This window comes from Hemicordylus capensis, chromosome 1 (assembly GCF_027244095.1).
Source record: "Hemicordylus capensis ecotype Gifberg chromosome 1, rHemCap1.1.pri, whole genome shotgun sequence".
Lineage (NCBI taxonomy): Eukaryota > Metazoa > Chordata > Lepidosauria > Squamata > Cordylidae > Hemicordylus > Hemicordylus capensis.
Window position 1 is genome coordinate 314,990,951 of NC_069657.1, and position 12,161 is coordinate 315,003,111.

The 12,161-nt window shown below is 42.0% G+C and overlaps 1 protein-coding gene across 1 annotated transcript in view; it reads left to right on the top strand.

The window, feature by feature from the left end:
- The first annotated feature begins 44 nt into the window (after positions 1-44).
- Positions 45-12,161, top strand: part of ZNF292 (zinc finger protein 292) — a 65,319-nt gene continuing 53,202 nt past the window's right edge. Inside the window, exon 1 of the mRNA XM_053287235.1 lies at positions 45-352. Coding sequence (XP_053143210.1) covers positions 179-352 — 174 coding nt within the window. The 5' untranslated portion in view covers positions 45-178. The remainder of the gene's footprint in view (positions 353-12,161) is intronic.

Here is a 12,161-nt window from a genome sequence, read left to right on the forward strand (position 1 = left end):
CGAGCGAACTGCCTTTTCGAATTCTTCTCCCCAATCTCGCACGTGACGCCCCCCTCCCCGGAACGTGGCATTGTGTAATCACGTGACCCGTACGGGGCGTGCGGGAGGGGAGGTGGGCCGTTGAGGAGGAATAGTGGGGGGGAGGGGGGCTGCGTACGCGACGGAGCGGGGTGCGAAGATGGCGGACGAGGAGGCTGAGCAGGACAACAGTAGTCTCGGCGTTGGTGGCGAGAGCGGCCTCCTGGATATGCAGCGCTTGAAGGAGCGGCTGCTGGCGCTAGAGACCGGGCTGAAGGACAGCAACGAGCCGGCCGTGGAAGCAGCCACCGAGTACTGTCAGCAGCTCTGCCAGGTCAGGACGGGCCGGGTTGCCTCCGGGGAGGGAGGGAGGGAAGGGAGCCCCCCCGCTTGCGGGAGAAGGAGGGAAACAGGAAGGCGGTAGTCGTAGGGCCGCGCTCCTGCTTCTAGCGCCGCCGCCGCTCTCCATTGAAACGGGCTGCAAGCGGGCGGCCCAAGGTGGCCCGCCCCCCTGCGCCAAGAGGGGAGCCGCTCGCAGCAGCCCCGCAATCCCCTCCCTCGACCACCCCCTCCCTTCACCCCCCGCAGCCGTCTCTCTGAGTTTTTCTGGCGCTCTCTTGTTGACTCGGCCCCTTTGTTGTTCTGGTGCCGCCTCGGCTCCGAGGGGGCCTTTGTCTGTTGATGGCGGCGAGCTCTTGTCCTTGGCCCAGCAATAGTAGAAGCGTGAAGAAGGGGCAGGGATGGGCTGGTCGTTCCAGGGGCAGAGGAAGAGGAGGAGAGTTGGCTGCAGGCTCCTCTCTCACACACCCCCTTGCACGCCATTGTATCTCGGAGGGAGCTTCAGGTGAGAAGACGAGGTCTTGGTCGTCTTTCCCCTGATGCCGTGATCATGTGCCCCCTGCCCTTTGCACACGGAGTAGCATGTATTTGTCCCATTGTGGAGGTTATTAGACTCCCTTCGTTCTTCTTTAATCCACACAGGCAAAGAGTCTGTTTAGTAATAGTATGCTTGTGTCCCTATTGTTGTGGGTATAATGTCACCTCAGTCTTGCAGGCTACTCTGAGCTGCTAACGATCCTTAGACCTTCTGAATTAAATGAGTTGACTTGAATGTGTCTGCATACTTTGCTGAATATTCCCCTTTCACTTTACAGTAGTCTAAAGAATCAGATCCACCCATGTAGTTTGCAGTGCTTTGTAGAGATTGTTCAGGGTACACAGTATTCTACCAATATAGATGTGAGTGGGTATTTCAAGCTTCAGTCTGTTTAATGTTACAAGTATTCTGGTAGCCACTTGTCCACATGTATTCACTACACCTTTACAGTTGAAATCAGCTCCAACCTTGTTATCTGAAATTCAGAAAAGGAAACAACTTTTCATAGCTGTCAAATTGTGAGATATTTGAGAATATCTAAATAGTTTTTTCTGTACCAGTTGTAGAATGTGAGCAGATACTGCTGTCTAATTCCACTTTAGTTTTCTCTTTTATAGCCGGAGACCTACAAAACAATAATAAGCATAGTAAAAGTGTGTGACATTGCAAGACACTAACACAGAGAAATTCTGTGCCAGTTGGAGGCAGGAGGTAGATAAAAAAAACAACAACACAACAAGGTATGGAGGACGAATAGCATTATTAGAAAGTGCTATAAATAGCAAACTTTAGGTTCATAAAGACAGTACTTATTGTAGCATGGTTTCTTTAATTTAGAAAACTGAAATGAATTGATTATTTTCATCCAGGAGGCAGTAAATAACTTTATCTGAACTACTCACACCTTAATTCTAAGATTCCATTCATAACACTGTATTTCAAGTAGTTCTTCAGAAGCATTGGTTCAGTATTCTGGAGTATATGGTGTATTTTATTGCTGAGTTTTTTTCTAGAAGAGTCGTACGGGTAAGGATTGTGGACTGTGGTGTTTATAAGGAGCAGTCTACAATATTGGTTATTTCTACTAGTCTATGGTGATGAAAAGGATCACATTAGGAATAATAGAATGCTGTAACAAAAATGAAGCCCTGGGATGTTGTTTTTAAGAGATCCTGCAAGCGTACATATTTATCCAATTAAAACCTGTAGCTGTAACTTCTGCTTTAAAAATTAGCATTGGTTGATGCTGAAATGTGTGATGTGTTGTATTTGAAAGAGGATCCTGTGCCCAGGGATCAAGAAATGTAGGCTCAGTTCACCAGTTAGACAAAATATTTTGCTTGTCAGATAGTTCCTAGTGCTGTGTTAGTACATTACTCAGCAGGCATCATTTTTCACTCATTACAGACTAGTAGACTAGTGGATTTCCTGAGCCCTGCTTGTCCGTATTTATTTGGAAGTTCCACAGAGTTCAGTGAAATTTACAATATTGTAGCCTTAGTCACATGACTCTAATTCTGAAAGTTGTATTTTTAAAAACACCTTACTAGATGTGAGCAAGCTTATAGAAGAAGTGAAGAAATTACTCTGGAATGTATTCTGTGCGTTACAGAACTATATAACTGTAGAGTTCCAAAACTAATTTCATGGAATTCTGTTTGCATCCAGTCTCTGGCTTCATGTCCGAAAACTGTCAGACTACATGTAGGAAGGATTTCTTGGGTTAAACATGCAATTTTTTTTAAAAAAAACCATGTTCTGCTGCATCTTGAATCCTGAACTACACTGTTTGATTTGATTGGGTTCCAGAACTCTTCCAAAGGCTATAGTGGTGGTGTTTTAGTATCTAGAGCCCTAGCTTCTCAGGGTCTTGTCCATGGAAGTCTAGTCACACTCCTAGCTTCAGTGATTTTCTAAATGGTTACTTTGTCACTTACCCTAAGAGCTAATCTTTCATTCTGTTACTTAAAGCCATATATTTTTTCTTTATTCTTTCTAGACTGAGATCTGATCTCCCCAGAGCCATGCCTGTTGTCCATTGTAAGGCCAGTGATCCTTCCCCTCTGTTCTTACCTCTGCAAAACTATTTCCCCCCCACTTTCCCTATCTATAATTAAACCTGATTTTAATTACATTTGCAGAGATGCAAGCCATAGTTAACACAAACCAGGATCCTTTGCCAACCATGATTTATGAGAAACCCTGGTTTGTGTCAGTACACATTTTAACTCAAATCACTAGGAAGGGAGGGGAGAGGAGCATATGTCCCCAAAGCTGACTTCTACAGTTGGCATTAATATTTGCTACAGCCCATTATGTTACCAATTTACTCAACCACCTGCTGTTTGCAGGTTACTGTTTCTCTTCAAAGGATACCAGGCAAATGATTATTTACAAACCTACGACTGATTCTAGCCAATGCCTGCTAGTATGAGAGGAGCACAAGAAAACTCTCAATAAACAATCATTGAACAAATGTCAAGACAGCTTTAAGATGTGTATTAATTAAATGTAGATCAGTTCTACGTGACAATTCTTAATTTCTGTCTGTTGATGATTCTCTGTTAATCATTTTCTGTAACGTGTGTATATGATCCCAGCTTCTCCAGCTCTCCCTATATGCCACATATTTCACACTCCATTATGTTTTTAATTAAAAGGTTCTGAGAAATTTCAGTGAAACTTGCTAGGTTCAGTTAAGAAATCTTTCAGCCCAAAAGGCCACTATAACAGTGTGTCATGAGGCTGAGGACAAAAACTACTTCCATTTTTCTCATGGTTTAATTTACATGTAACAGAATCTTCATATATGTGGTTAAGGTCCATGTGAACATGATTTGGAACTATTTGTCTGCTTTTCTTTTCCTTCTAGCACTCAGGTTCATGAGGTCACCTCATCTCCATGGTACCTTATCTTGTGGAGATGGAGCAATGAGTGCAGTGGTTAGTGAACTGTGACTTATCAATTCAGACATCATACCAAACCATAGTTAGTACAAAGCATGGTTTGCAAATGTGCTTCAAATTATGGTTTCTGCTTCTGGTGTGCTGGCCAAGAGTCGGCTATGTCCTGTCAATTCAAATATAATGCTTAACCATAGATAAGTTACCACAGTTTAGTGTGCTGTCTGAATTGTGTCATAATTGCTAACACTATAGCCAAAGCTGGTATTTTTGTATTCGGGGAATATTCCCCAAAATATTTCCTATTCCTGCCATTAATTCCATAATTGCAGAAAGGAACCATATTGGGAGAATGTCCTTAATTTGATGATAACGTGCTGCTCCATATAAGGCCTCTGCTCTTTGAAACATCTAATATCGGATTCACAACCTATAGCTTCTTTCCACAATAACATGAGATTGGAAGAAAATGCTTTCCCCCCCATGCATTTTGTTATGCCAAATATGTCAAATATTACCAAATGCTCCATTAATTTAAAAATGCTCTTGTGTATATGACCATTTACTTGCCATGGGGTCCTCTGATAGCAGTGGCAGATATGATTTTTTGCTCCCCAGCCCTTCAGGAATCATGGTTAAATAAGTAGAGCCTCAAGTAAGTGTAGGCATTTCTGCTGTGAAGTTCGTTTTTGTGTTGCTGCTGTCATCCTTCCATGTGGCCTAGTTTCTCCTCTTGACCATGTAATTGCATTCATCTCTGAGAAGCATCCCTTGCTTACTGAGCAACGAGGCACCTTAGAACGGGCCTTGATAAATTTTATTTGGATGTAAGAGCCAGCTCAAAAATTTAGGAGCCAGAGATTGGCCTCTTGACAAAATTACCAGACTTAGTGACTGGCATTGTGGCAGGGAAGGGCAAATGGGCTTCTGTTTATCCCCTTTTTAGAACAGGAAGAGGACTGCATGGGACAAATAAAGTTGTTATTAAGTAACACTATCTCTGTATATCCTAGACTAGGCTCCACTTTTAAATTTCTAGGCACCATACTGGGTGCCTGGGATTTGTCAGGTTCTGCCTTAGAAAGTGGTGGTTTTCTTCTGTTTAGCAGGGGGAGAGCAACTGTCCCCATTCAACCCAGGCTAACTGAAGGGGTGTGGGGGGGGGGGAGCAACAGAGTCTCCTGTTCTGGTGGTACTGGAACAATATTGATACATCATTGTGGGTGGGTAGTGATCTGTGAACAGTTCTCATTCGCAGACAAGAAGTCTTCTGGGCATTAGAGAGCCCTAATTCAGCCCCAGCACAGCATTATTCAAGTGGCTGTTTCTAGTGTGTTTCTTTATGGTCAAAAGAACCATCAATTTTCTTCTATGAAATCTGCTTTGAGAACTTTTTTGTTGAAATGTAGTATGTAAATAATAAATTGAATCCAGACAAGATGGAGGTAATGTTGGTCAGTAGGAGAGCCAATTGGGATGAGGAGATCTTACGAGTTCTGAACGGGGGTTGCACTCCCCTTGAAAGAGCAGGTATGCAGCTTGGGGGTATTACTGGACCCAGCTCTGCTTTTGGAAGCCGGTTTGGGGCTGGAGATACCTGAGGGACTGCCTGCTCCCAAGGGTTGCTGCCCGCTTGATGAGGACATCTGAGGGGGCTCTGCTTCGGGTGCCGACAATGAGGGAGGCTTGGTTGTCGTGCATGCGGGACAGGGCCTTCTCTGTTGCTGCCCCCAGACCCTGGAATGGCTATTCGCTCCTCGGTCTCCATCACAGCTTTTAGAAAGAGTGTAAAATCTTGGCTTTTTGCCCAGGCTTTTATTTGATTCTCTGCTGTTGCCCTTTGTACTCTGCAGGGTGGATTTGATTTAAATCAAACTGATTTAAATCACGATTTAAATCACTAGCAGGGTGAATAAAAATAAAAAAAATCCTATTTAAATGAAAAAAATCCGATTTAAATCAAAAAAATCGGATTTTTTTTATTTAAATCAGATTTTTTTTATTTTTATTCACCCTGCTAGTGATTTAAATCGTGATTTAAATCAGTTTGATTTAAATCAAATCCACCCTGGTACTCTGTATTGCTTTTATGATTTTGTTTTAAATTTTTAATCAGATTTGTTTTATATTTCTAGCGTAATATTTTAATTGTGTCTTTTTTACAACCTTGTTTTTAAATTTTGCTGTAAACCGCTTTGGGATTGTTTGAATGAAAGGCGGTATATACATTTAACAATCAATCCATCAATAATCTCAGTACTCAGGTTGTAACTCAGGTAGGGCTGCCACAGAATCTACTGTAACTTACTCCTTATAGCAGTCATCTGATGTGGTCTGTAAGGCAACAAGGGACTGGATTCTGGAGCCTTTTGAAGACAATTTTCAGTTTAGCATAATGGCCCTTATTCTTGATTACTAATCAAGAATTACTAATTCTCAAGAATTACTAATCTGATGTTAATTAGATACTTATAAGTTAATCTAAATACTTGGCCAGTATAGCTGATCAAACGGTGTGTGAGAGACTATTCAGGTCAAAAATATTTTCGCGGGCTAGGTGGATTGGTAGAGAGAATGGATGCTGTTGGTGGTGCATGAAGCAGTGGATACTGCTGTTGAAGTTACTTCATGTACTTGCTCTCTGATGTTCCTGAGATCTTATTTGTTTTTGGAAGGATTGGAATGAACTAACACACAAGCTTACACTAGTACAGACTAGCCTACTTCAGTATGTTTGATAGTGGTTATTTTAGGTCATTTTAGGTGGAACATTTTAGGTTATTTTAGGTCATTCTCGTAGGAACATAGGAAGCTGCCATATACTGTGTTAGACCATAGATCCATCTAGCTCAGTATTGTCTGTACAGACTGGCAGCGACTTTTCCAAGGTTGCTGGCTGGAGTCTCTCTCAGCCCTATCTTGGAGATGCCAGAGAGGGAACTTGGAACCTTCTTCTCTTCCAGGGCATCTCCATCCCCTAAGGCAGGGGTGGGGAACCTTGGCCCTCCAGCTGTTTTTGAACTACAACTCCCACCATCCCCAGCCACATTGTGGCTGGGGATGATGGAAGTTGTAGTTCAAAAACAGCTGGAGGGCCAAGGTTCCCCACCCCTGCCCTAAGGGGAATATCTTACAGTGCTCACACATCAAGTCTCCCATTCATATGCAACCAGGGTGGAACCTGCTTGGCTAAGGGGACAAGTCATGCTTGCTACCACAAGACCAGCTCTCCTGGAGAATTGGGTGCTCAATTTGCTTGCTCTCTCCCATTTTTTTAATGATAATGATTGAGAAGATTAAAAATTGAACTTTATAAATGTCTATTGCAAGATATAATTTGAATACTAAGTCTTTATTATGATTAAAATACTTTTATTTTAATATAACATTAATTTTAAAAGATACAAAAAATGAAGTAGGTGGCAAGCAATAAAAGACAAGAAGTGTAATTAATAAATAGAAGCAAAGTCAGTGTGTGTGTGCAGGGTGGGGAGAGACTAGGATGTTTTCTTCTTTTTTTTTAGCCTCAGAGTTAAGCAAAAAAAAATTCAGGTTGGATTCAGTAGACATAATGGATGGAGAAGAGAGGGAGGCTTATTTCCATGTTGTGATGTTTACAGAGCACTGACTAAAATAGAGGTCATTAATTAACAAGCAATATATAGTGTATAAACAGAACAAGATACTACCCTCATGTTATTGAGGTATACAAGAACTCTGGTTGTTTCTCCTTTCTGAGGTGCAGCATACTTTGTGAGTAGTCCTTACCTGATTATGCTAGTAGATTCAGCAGTGCTCTATTCTTTATAACGTGGAATAGATGAAGTGACTTCTTTATAAGTTAACTAGATAGATGAGTTTTCTTTTAGAAAATAAGTTAGTGTTAAACTAATATTTTTCTGTAATGCCTCATTTCTCCAATTTCTAATCATTTTATATTTATAAAAAATGTTGCCATCTATATTATTATTTCTCCTGAGTGTGCCTTCGAATGTGTGTCCCGGCCGCCAAGCTGATTGGCTGGGCGGCGGAGGCGCCAGATTGGCTGGCACACCTAAGAGAATTGACCGACGGCGGGCCAGGCTGCGGCGACGGTGGCGGTGGGTCCGGCCGCGGAGGCGAGGGGCCCAGCTGCGGAGGCAGCACTCGGCCTGGCAGCCTGGGCCCATCCCCACCCAGAGACTGGGGAAGAAGGTGGGTGGGGGGGGTAGCCAGCCCCGAAGAGGCCGGCTGCAGAGGCTGGCAAGCAGCGGGCCGCGGAGGCGGCACTTGGCGCGGCGGGCCCGTCCACAAAGGTGGCACTCGGCCCGGTGGTGGGACAGGCTGCTGAGGCTAGGCGCCCGTGGGAGGCTGAGGTGGGACTTCCCTGTTCGCCGCCCAGGAGCGGCGGCAGGGCCCTTTTTGGCCACCCGGCGCTCGGTAAGGAGAATTAAATGGGGAGGAGGTGGAGGGCAAGAGAGCATGGGGGAGGGGGAAGGAGGGCAAGAGAGCAGGGGGAGGGGGAGGGCAGGAGAGTGTGGGGGAGGGCAAGAGAGAGTGGGGCAGGGGGGAGAGGGGAAGGGCAGGAGAGACTGGGGCAGGAGGATGAGAGAGAGGGAGGGGAGGGGAGGGCAGGAGGGAGGGGGGAACAGCTGGCCGCAAAGAGTGCACAGATGCTCTGAGCGGGTTGGCTAGTACATAAATAAAAGCCAATCTCTGGCTTCTGGTCCTGTGTGGTGTAAGAAAGGGGCAGAGGTGTATCTCCAGACCTGGCCTTGATTTCATCACAACAATTATGAGCAATTGCAGTGCAGAGTTTGAGGGAGGACATTCCTGCACCTCCTTATTCTGCAGCCCTTTAAATTCTTGATCCCATTTCCTGCTAGTAGGGGAAAGCCAGATCCACTAAGAAGGGTGGGAGGGAAAGCTACATGCAGTTCATTGGCCCCTTCTTTGTTTACAGTGTGATTGCTACAGCAGCTGAAGATCATTCCTAGGGTTGACTTCACCTGTCAATTATGTACAAGTTCAGAAACTTAACAAGCTAGGGGTGGAGTGTGCATGAATTGCAATTCAGAACATGTCCCCGGCCCCTTTAAAATTGAGAAGTGCAAGTGCATACCTGCTCCTCTGCATGTGCGGAGGCTATGTGTGTGCTGGCGTGGCATGAGGGCAGCTGGGGAGAGTGCCGCTGGCATGTGAAAACAGCTGTGAGAAGCACTACCGATTCAGGAAGTGGCAGCAAGCAGCAAAGGAGCAGGTATGCACCTGCTTTCTTCCGTTGGAAAGGGGCAAGGGATGTGTTCAAAATCGCAATTCGTGCACATCCCTATACCAAACCTACCTGGTGTCTAGCATGCCTGCAAAATCCTCTGGGCACCTACCAGCTCTCACTCTGAATTGCACTGTGCCATGCTGGATTGGAAGAACTGGTCTCTGCCCCCACCCTCAGAATGACAGGAGGCAGGTTGCTTTGCTCTCATGGGATGTTTGATTCCCACCCCCACTGCAGTTGTCCTTCTCAGATCTGTTGCTAGGGTAAACACAGTTTTATGATGTGTAAATTATTGCATATGCATGCTTTCTTACTTCAGATCATGATAAGAAGTTAAGTGTAGTGTTGGTTTATTATTATCTCCATAAAAGTATTCCTTTTTCAATTGTTCCTTAGTTACTGTCCCTTTCCAACTAAAGCCTCCGTTCTAGAACACCATTCCTGCAGACTGTAAAAGCTTTCATGGAGTCACTCCCAAAAGAGAAATTGCAGTCCTGCAGAATTAATTGCTTTTGCTAATTACCATTGTCATGGACAGATCATTTTCATGAATATTGGACTAGGGGTCAGTTTGGTATACCTTTGTGAGGGTGTACCAATTAGGATGCCCCCGCCCCGAGGCTTATGGATTCCTTTTTTTTTTTTTTTGGCAAATTAAATTTTTATTGATTTTGACAATATTCTTATTAACATAACATTCACAACAAATAAACAAATAAGGACTTCCCGCTCAGACCTCTTCGTAAATCATCAACTATCAAATTTACCTTTGCTATAATAATGATTCAAAATATAGATTTAAACCTTACAAACACAATTTTAATCTACCCAACCTGCTGTTATTACTAAATTTCAAACCCTGCTGTAGAGTCCACAGTAGGAAAATAGTTCTTTAGGTACAACAAAAATGGTTTCCAATCTTCTTTAAAACATTCTAAATTTTGATCTCTTATCAATACTGTAAGTTTTGCCATCTCCGCGTATTCCAAAATTTTTATCAGCCAATCTTCTTTTGAAGGGAGTTCATTGCTCTTCCATTTCTGTGCATATATTATCCTGGCAGCCATAGAAGCGTACATAAAAAATGTTAAATCAGTTGCAGAAAATACTCCTTGTGTTATTCCCAGCAGGAAGGATTCTGGCTTCTTAGGAAATGTCATTTTAAATATTTTCTTTAACTCATTATATATCATATCCCAATAGGCCTTAGCCTTCCTACAGGTCCACCACATATGGAAAAAAGTACCTTCAGAGTGTCCACATTTCCAACATTTGTTTGAAACATTTTTGTACATTAATGCCAATTTTTTTGGTGTCAAATACCATCTATACATCATTTTGTAATAATTTTCTTTTAAAGCATAACATGCTGTAAATTTTAAATCAGTTTTCCATAATTTTTCCCAGGCTGCCATTTCTATATTGCACCCCACATCTTGAGCCCACTTTACCATAGTCGTTTTAACTACTTCATCTCTTGTCTCCTCCAAAAGCAGAAGCTTGTACATTTTAGAAACTAACTTTTCATCACTTTCACATAGCTCCTTCTCAAATCTCGACATCTGATCTTCAAATCCAACTTTAAGATCCTTCATTTCATTCCTACATTTCATTTAGCTGGTGATACTGGAACCAATCTCTCTTCTCCCCCCCCCCACCCCAAATTCGATTTTTATTGATTTTAACAACAACAATATTATTATTCATTACAATATACACAAAAGCGGACTTCCCGCACACATTTCTTCGTGAATCATCGGCTATAGAGTTTACCCTTGCTATAATAATAATTCAAAACATAAATTTAAACCCTTACAAACACAGTTAATCTACCCAACCTGCAGGTTTTTTTACTAAATTTCAAACTGTGCTGTAAAGTCCATAGTAGGGAAATTATCCTTTAGATACAACAAGAATGGTTTCCAATCTTCTTTGAAGCCTTCCAAATTTTGATCTCTTATCAGTGTTGTAAGTTTTTCCATCTCCGCATATTCCAAAATTTTTATCAGCCAATCCTCTTTTGAAGGCAGTTCATTACTCTTCCATTTCTGTGCATATATAATTCTGGCCGCCGTAGAAGCGTACATAAAACAAGTTAGTTGTAGAAATTACGCCTTGTGGTATCCCCAGCAGGAAGGATTCTGGCTTCTTAGGAAATGTCATTTTAAATATTTTCTTTAACTCATCATATATCATACCCCAATAGGCTTTAGCCTTCCCACAGGTCCACCACATATGAAAAAAAGTGCCTTCAGAGTGTCCACACTTCCAACATTTGTTAGAAACATTTTTATACATTAATGCCAATGTTTTTTGGTGTCAGATACCATCTGTACATCATTTTATAGATACTGGAACCAATCTCTAGTCAAATTTTGAACTTCAGTTAAACTCTTTAACTTACAGTCCTTTTCTTGAAAATATAACAAATCCCTGTAAGTACCCCATTGCGATTGCATGTTTACTTCTTTACGTGTTAAAGCTTCAATCGGAGATAGCCATAACGGAGTTTTAGGTTCCAGCCAATTTTTATATTTTAACCATACCCTCATTAAACTCCTTCTCACATAATGATCCAAAAAGTCTTTATGTATTTTACTCTTTTCATACCAGAAATATGAATGCCATCCAAACCTTCTATCAAATCCCTCCAAATCAAGTATTCTAGGATTTCTTAATGTTATCCATTCTTTTAACCACGTCAAACAACATCAAAATACAACCTTAAGTCTGGTAGGGTAAGACCGCCTCTTTCCTTTGCATCTGTTAAATTCTTAAAATTAATTCTTGGTCTTATCCCTTGCCAAACAAACTTAGTTATATCCTTCTGCCATTGCTTAAAGCAAGTTAAAGTGTTAATTATAGGAATAGTCTGAAAAAGAAATAACATTTTAGGCAAGACATTCATTTTCACCACTGAAATTCTTCCCATTAAAGACAAATTCATATTAGACAATCTTTGTAGATCAATTTTCACTGTATTCCATATTTTAACATAATTATTTGAGAACAACAAAGAGTTGTTATTTGTCAGCCAGACCCCCAGATATTTAATTTTCTTCTCCACTTTCAACTCACTTATTTCAGAAAATCTATCCTTAGATTTCT